General features: G+C 36.7%; 1 protein-coding gene across 1 annotated transcript; it reads right to left on the bottom strand.

The window, feature by feature from the left end:
- Positions 1-746: 746 nt before the first annotated feature.
- Positions 747-6,148, bottom strand: LOC111397333 (microtubule-associated protein TORTIFOLIA1-like). Its single transcript, XM_023024195.1, has 6 exons — positions 5,201-6,148; positions 4,077-4,268; positions 3,285-3,387; positions 2,581-3,197; positions 1,632-2,507; positions 747-1,213 (listed from the first exon to the last, which is right to left on the bottom strand). Exons 1-6 carry the CDS (start codon positions 5,894-5,896, stop codon positions 1,016-1,018), a joined length of 2,682 nt encoding a protein of 893 aa, XP_022879963.1. The 5' UTR covers positions 5,897-6,148; the 3' UTR covers positions 747-1,015.
- Positions 6,149-8,162: the final 2,014 nt, after the last annotated feature.

The following is an 8,162-nucleotide window of genomic DNA, read 5'->3' as shown; positions in this document are numbered from 1 at the left end:
ATAACACTAACCTCTCCTATTTCTAGTTTTAAATATTACGTACATTCAATAACCACGGAGCAATGTATCATTTAAAATGAGGTTGATGTAAAAGAAATGAAAATTTCTACATTTAGTAGCAACTAATTTGTTCCTTTTAGTAATAAATTTATACTTAAAGAATTTGTGTATATATAATTTTGAATATATATGCCGCTAGTGGAAATTTATACATAAAATTCGTTGAAGGATTCAGTAATAAATTAATTAATTTTTTTAGTTCATTATATTTTTATAAATTTATAAATAAAAACAGATATTAACTATAAACATATTCTTCTTAATAATTCAAATAATTTAGCTTAAAATATTCATTAAAATATTATGTATCTTCAAAATTTATTATTAAATGACGATCGTGTTAGAATACCATGTTAATTGGATAAATTAATTAATCATTATAATATCATTATTCCATTTTGGTAATTTGATATATAATTTAACTACAAGTATATTAAGAAAAATAATTTTACTTATAAAAAAAGAGTTAATTATATGATGAAATTTAAACTATATCGAATGAGCTCTCTATATAATGTATCTATTTATCTTTAAATTATGTGCAAGCACATTAACTACATCTAAACGTCTTTGATATTGTCATAAAACTTAGAAGGTATTTATTATATTGTCTCTAATTTTAAATCAATGGCCAAGTAGACAGGCCAAAAGGATGGCTTGCCAATTGTTCTGGAGGAAAAACTCTATATTCAAATTTCAAGATTCAAGCCGATAGTATTTAACCATAAATATTACATTTAACTGGATTGTCATTCCCAGGTAATAGACTTTAATGGCTTGTCCGATAAGATCTATACATGCTTGTACTGGACAACATTAAAAGAAGAAAAAGAAGCTAAAATATTGTCTAATATGCTGTCGAGTTCTATCTAATATTACACACCAATCACGTCCCAAACGGATACAAGAATTGTAACTACAAAACACTTAAAACAAGAATTGGTAGTTAGGCCAGCTATTTATCCAAGTGTTGCAGATCAATTTCCCAAGCGGATGCCAACTGCAGTAAAAGTTGATCTGGAGTTTCACCTTCCCAGTCCCCAGGAAGTTCAGCTGATGAAGAAGCTTCATTTAAATTCAACAAAATTTCTCTTTTTACTTCCATGGGAATGCCCAGTACATTAGGCCCATTTTCCATCACTATATCCACCAACTGGGAACAGGGAGTAAAAACACTGTCAAAATATTGATCTCAACTTTATAATGCTAGTTTACTTATCTATAGGATGAGAAGAAACCTCTTAAAGTTTACTTACACAGGAAGAATTAAATGTTGCATTTATGAACTATTCCCTCTTTTATTCATTCAGGATTAACGAGATGTAAGCAAAAAGATCAATGACTTCAACTCCAGAATCGAATTAGCAGATATAAACTTTTACACCCCAACTAGAATCCGGTTTCCAAACCAACTGATAAACACTTAACAAAAATGTGACAGGTGCTGATTCCTTCCTATGTATTGAAGTAATAATTTGTAGATTCATTTTAGAAAGTGAAAATGCAGGAGTACAATATTAGTTCTATCGTAGCAGCCAAAATATCAAGGTACTAATTATTAGAAAATATACCTGTTGAACCCAATATAAGCAGATGTCAAACAAGTTCGGCTCCAGGAAAAACTGTGCAACAGCATGCAGAACTTCAGTAGCCACGTCAAGCGATAGTTGATCAATTACAGGACCTGATCTGTCCATGAGTTTTGCAAGCAATAGATCATCCCCGGTTGACAAAACTTCAGAAAATGCTGCATCGATATCACCAACATGAAGTGCATCCATTGCATTGCTCCAAGAAGTCCAGGTGGGGTCACGTTCTTGCAATGTACCATCATTTTCTAATGCTTCGGGTTCCATTTCTGATATAGCTACTCGAGCACTTCGAGAATCTCCATTATCGTCGCCAGCAAACCGAATTGCTTCCAAAGTTGCTTCATCCTTTGAAGCTTGCCACACACTTCTAGCAGAAGGCCCCTCACCAAACCGAACAGGTCCAGTTCCTTTTTCCCAAGCTCTCCTGCTGCTAACCTGATCAGTCTCATTTTCCGATTTAGTGGACATAATATCTATAGCACCGCCACCTGCCATTCTCCTTTGTCCACTCTTACCGTATGCATGGAAGTACGAAGCATCAGGTGAGTCAGATCTCCAAGATGGTCCCCTACCTCGCATGCCTGGCGCAACACCATCAAATGCTGCATATCTCTCCCCAAAGGGAATACGCCCATCGATACTACCTCTTCCTAACTTGGAAGTAGAGTAATCCGGGAAGCCATTATACTTTCCTAGATGCCGACTGGAAGAACCCTCGAATCCAGCCATAACACCACCAGCTCTTCTGCCCGTTGATATTGACAAATCTCGTGCCATGTCTTCAACAACTCTCTCGAGGCCCCTTACTCTGTTTTCAAGGGTCGTCATGTTATCACGAGACCCTCCCATAAAATCCTGAAATACAAGAGAAAAGTTAGGCAGAAATAACAAGGGACTCATCATTATAATGCAAACAAACTAATCATACTTGCAACATATTCATGAGATGGGATTGTTGCCTCTCTAACTGTAACAACTGCCTCTGAATAGTCAACCAATTTCCTTTATTATTCACAAATCCCTCAGATTGACTAGGATTTTTAGAAAAATCTGCATGAATGCTTGATGACTCCCTCCGATTTGCATCACTCCTATCACCTATGTGCCTTTCCCTAAAAATTGAACCAGAAGTTCCTCTCTCCAAGTTTTTGTAATTTATCTTAACGTGTTCATCAGCTGGCTGGAAATTCCCAATCCTTCCCTTTGAGTCCATATCATTTGCCTCTGACTCTTCCTCATTTGGCTGATTGGAAGGATTAAGACTCCGACGAGGGACAATCACTTCTACAGGCAAATCATCTGAACCTCTCCTTTCAAGTTTCTGGAAGAACTCGGGGTTAAATTCTTTGTCAGTTAATGCTGGTGGCTTCTTCTTTAGTATCCCAATCGCCTTGTCTGAAATGTTGCTACCCTTATCTTTGGACGTAGAATCAGTAGGCGAAAATCCAGTGGATGAGTCCTTCACAAATGTTTCACTTCTTTTCTCCTCAAGACTTGGATGACCATTCTCCTCAAAACAGTCAGCTGAAGCAGAAGCCTTGCCATCTGATGGATTGACCAGAGTATGAGAGGGTTATATAACATCGCTAAGTAAAAAAAGTTCAAATGAAGAATTTTTTATCCCATTCCTACCATGAGAAAGAGCCTTTTGGTCATCTGAAGATCCATCTCCTTTTCCTGCAATTTTCATCCAAAGCTGCAAAGCCTCTGTCATGCTATCTCTGACAGGTTTTATCTGGTAAAAAAATAAATAGCATTGATTTTTGTTGAGTGTGTTTTCAGCCATGATATGCAAACAAAATGGGCTTAACCTAAGATGACACTTTATGCATCCCAAAATTGATATTTAAGTCTAATGGAACAGTACTAGCAATGGACTTCCATATTGTGGATGAAAAGTAACTACACCAAAGCAATATTCTAAGTAGAATAACTTTTCCCTCATGGTAGCGATAAACATTGAATACAAAAAGGACAATCAACCTGCAACTGCCATGTAAGTTATGTTGAAGACAAAATTTACAAAGATAAAATTTACTCACTTTCTATTGGCCTAATCTTTTAAATGAAGTGATTCAAGTGACAGATTTTCTATTCATCAACGAGATGCACATACACAATATTGGCTAACTGCAGTACAGTTTCCTAGCATCATTTGCAGTATTTACACTTACCACTCAAATATTATAAGACTCTTATTAGGTAGAGGTTGACATTAATTGTCAAACAAGAACGTATACAAGAAGCTAACCATGTGACAGACAATAAAGACCAAGTTAACAATTATTTCTTCAGAAAATCCAACTGAGAAAACTAGAAAAAAAAAGCGAAAGAGTATGTTAGCCGGTCTCTGATGCATTAAATAGCTCACAACTTCATAAACTTTTAGCATGTAAGTTCTGAAGAAAAATTTCAGGAGCTCACCTTGTCAAACCGGCAAGCCTCAAGCACATTCAACGTGGAAGCAGCTTTGTCTGTGATCAAGTTGCTAGAATGAAGTGCCAAAGCACTTAATGTATCGGCTGCAGCCTTTCGAGTAGCCCAATCTGAACTGCCAAGGCAATCATGAATACTTTGGAGCAAGGTTTCCAAACTTTGTGGTGATATTGCACCAACCTGCAAAATGATAAACTCAGATTGCTACTTTGAAAAAAAATGTCCAAATTCTTCTTTGCCCATGACATTCTTATATGACATGCACATCAGATAAATAACTTAAACATCACATAGTCTGACCACAATGACTTAATCAAAATGTCAACACCATGCTCAGTCTGTCTATTACAACTACAGGAGGGTAGTACACCAAGTTATGGACTAATATACAAGGCAACATGGTCATAAAGGGGAACCACTGACAGTGGTTGATGCATATTGCTGGCGAGCATTTGACAATAATAGAATTATTTCATATTTAATAGAAAGAGAACAGAACTCTGCTATGTAGTATGCGCCACAACTTAATAAAGCATGAAATATGACACGAAATCATATTTGATGAACTGAAAACTCAAGCATGAAAAAGGGAAGAAATATGCTTGTGGTTTGATGTTCTTAAATTGCTTCCGAATCATTTAGCCATCCACTACCATACCCGAATGTGTTTGACTTTTTACTGAAAAAATGTAAATACTTCCCTTACGAAGGTCCTCTAAGACTTTCCATGTCATTTTTCATTGTAAACCACAAGGGTGATATTACATCAAATATATCTGGACCCTATCAATTCTTAAGTCAATCTTATATAGCCTTAATTCAACCACAGGTTTTAGCGAAGTTTTACTACACACTGCAACTTTGCATTCTTTTCCACAGCTTTTAAGCCGTGGAATTGAAGTATCAAAATCAATATCACAAGAGTCAAGATTCCATTTTTCTTTTCCTGCATTTTGGTATCACCAAAATATTTACAAAACACCAACTAATTCATCAAACTGCGGATGAGTTCTGATATGATTTAACGAATCGCGCCCAACTCAAACATAATGAAACAAGTGCCATTAGTTCAATGCATATAACCTTATAACAAGAAGTTGAATTCGACAAACCTGGGATAATCTCGATAAAACTGACAATAATGAAGCCTTTGCCATGAAATTGGGGCTATTCAAGTATTTGCAAACCCTCGGACAGAGCTTCTGAAACGCAGGCAAAGGTGGGTTGGAGGCGCATTCGATCATCTTAGCAATGCACATTGCCGCCCCACCTTGCGCAGTCTTGTTATTTTCACTCATAATCTCGAACAGCGGCTTCACGAATAGCGAAACCACCCCCTCGCTGCCATTGCCGCCCTTCAAGTACAGCGTGGCAAGCGAGCCAATAGCCTCGCGGCATGCTTCCCTGACCTGTGAATCTGAGTCCTTGAGCTTCTTCACAATGTGGGCAATTATTTTTGTCAAGTGGGTCGCGCAGGGATCCGAATGCGCGGCGCATAGAGCAGCAAGGAGACGGAGGCTCTCCTTCTTCACAGCGGGTTTCGAATCATTGCCAGCGTCATAGAGGCAGTTGAGGAGCATCGGAACACCGTCATTTGACAGTGAATTTATAATCTTTTCAAGGTCCTCCACAGCGATCTGGTGGGTGTCGCGGTCTGAAAGTTTCGACAGAGAGTTGATGATTTTCTGCTTCAATTCAACCATGGCTAAATGGGATGATAAAGAAGATGAAGATGAAGCAGAAGATGATTTTGAAGGGGTTGAATGGTGAGGGGATTTTGTGGGTTTTGAGGATCTCTGTGAACTCATTTTGAAATCTTGATAAAAGAATTAACCAACAATGTTACAATGCAGAAACTTTCAAGAACTTTAAATTCAGAGATACAGAAAGAGACAGCAATGTGAGGTCTTAAGAATAAATTTGAAGTGAGAGGCTATTGGGGTGGTGTGGGGAGAGGAAGTGTGAGAATTAAGGTATGGAGATTACTGGTTATTCAAGAATGAAAGCAAAATGAGAGCTTGGTTTGGTAGGAATGGAAGCGAGATCTGCATTCATTGTTTTTTAGTCTATTAAGATTGTTTGAAAAAAAATAAATTTGAAAAATGGATTAAGATCTTGATTAGGAGTATTTAATACATGAAATTATGAAGTAATAGAATAATTTGCCATAGTAAAAAAGAAGCACATGAAAATTTGAAATTGAGCATCTTGGATCAAGTTGAACTGACCTCCCACCTCATTAAAATATTTAAAAATTACTCTTGTTGTACGATCTTTGTAAACAAAGTTTGTTTACAAATTAAGCCCTTATTTGATCCACATTATTTTTAAAATGAAAAAATTACAGTTGAGGTATCAAATCTTTCGTTTATTAGCAGACTTTGTCCAAACCTTCAGTTTGTGTCATCGGAGGTATCAAACCTTCAAAAAATTCACATTCGGAGTCCAAATTGACAGAAATCGTTAGTTTGACTGTTATTGACCAAAAATTAAAGGTCTGACTAATTGTTGATTGATTTTTAAAGGGGCAAATGTGTAACTTTACATTTTCATATAAAAGAATTATATTTAAAACCAAAAAATAAAAAACTCCAATCATCATCTCCATTCACCCCCTCTCCACATCCCCACTTCCCCCTCCCCAACGAAAACCAAAAACCAGTTTGGTAAATGAACAAAACCAGTTTGCACTTTCAAAATGACTAGCTCCGATGAGAATGGCCCGTGAGAGGAGGAGGAGAGGAAGTCAGTGAGATTCCAACTTTGATTTTATTGGGAAATACCAGGTTTTGGTTCTTGGTGGGTAGAGAAGATGACTTTTAGTTTTGGTTGGGTGGAGAAGATGACTATTTTTTATTTTTTTATTGTTTTATTTAAATTTTTTATATGAAAATGTAAAGTTACACATTTACTCCATTGAAAATCAGTCAACAATTGGTCAGACCTTTATTTTTTGGTCAATAACAGTCAAACTAACGGTTTCTGTCAATTTGGACTCCGGGTGCAAATTTTTTGAAGGTTTGGTACCTCCGGTGGCACAAACTAAAGGTTTGGACAAAGTCTACTAATAAACGAAATGTTTGGTACCTCGGCTGCAATTTTCCCTTATTTTTTCCATCTTTTTAATTACACATTCTTTAATAAAATAATAAACAACAAATTCAAAACTTTTCCTTATTTTTAAATCACATATTCTCCATCAATTTATTATTCAAGATTACATTCTTGAATAAAATTGGGGCTCAAACACGCGTTAAGTGTCAGGAAGATATAAGTCATTCATTTCAAAAATTGTTTTTGGAATGATTAGCCTAAATATTGCCAACATATAGTTTGTAAATCAAGTTTGTTAACCTAGTTTGTACAAATAGCATAATTCAATATTAAGGCTATAGTGTTCATACTATAACTCGAGATTGAACACACATGTAATCAGATTAGATCGGACATACGCTGCCGTAATTTGAAAGAAAATGATTTCCAAACCCCCTACTGTATTGTTCCACATTTTTATCAACCTCTCTTCAATATAGACAGTGATAATCTTGACATTAGCACCACTTTTTCAATCAATGGCAAGCCAACAATGATTACCTATTATCAGGTCATCATTACTTGGTGGCATAGCTTGAACACATATGTCACGATGATACGCAAAATCGACCTCAACAACCAACCAAGAAACTAGAATTCAAGGTGATGTCACATATCCCCCAAGTTATCAATGTAGCTGATGTTACGCCTCGATTATTCCCGCCTCGATACCGAAGTGCCCACGCAGCACCATTTACTCCGACCTGAAAACGACCCTCCCGAAACTTCTCCGAAGTGATATATCGATTCTTACTACTGATCTGCCGAAACATCTCTCCTCCGAGGTCGGGATCAAGTGGACCCCGGTTAGAAGATCCGCCGCCAATTTAAGATTTGTCCTGCATCTAAGGTTTAAATTGATTTGACGTCCCCATAAGGCTATTTGATGTGACTTATCAACTTTATGTCAATTCAACTCGAGGGAAACAAATCGTCCGTCCACTCTACAAGCGCGGCTGATTGACGCCTATGAGCAGACGC

The sequence above is a fragment of the Olea europaea genome, chromosome 7 (assembly GCF_002742605.1).
Source record: "Olea europaea var. sylvestris chromosome 7, O_europaea_v1, whole genome shotgun sequence".
Taxonomy (NCBI): Eukaryota; Viridiplantae; Streptophyta; class Magnoliopsida; order Lamiales; family Oleaceae; genus Olea; species Olea europaea.
Note: the sequence above shows the minus strand (reverse complement) of the source record. Positions and strands in the feature narration are given on the sequence as shown.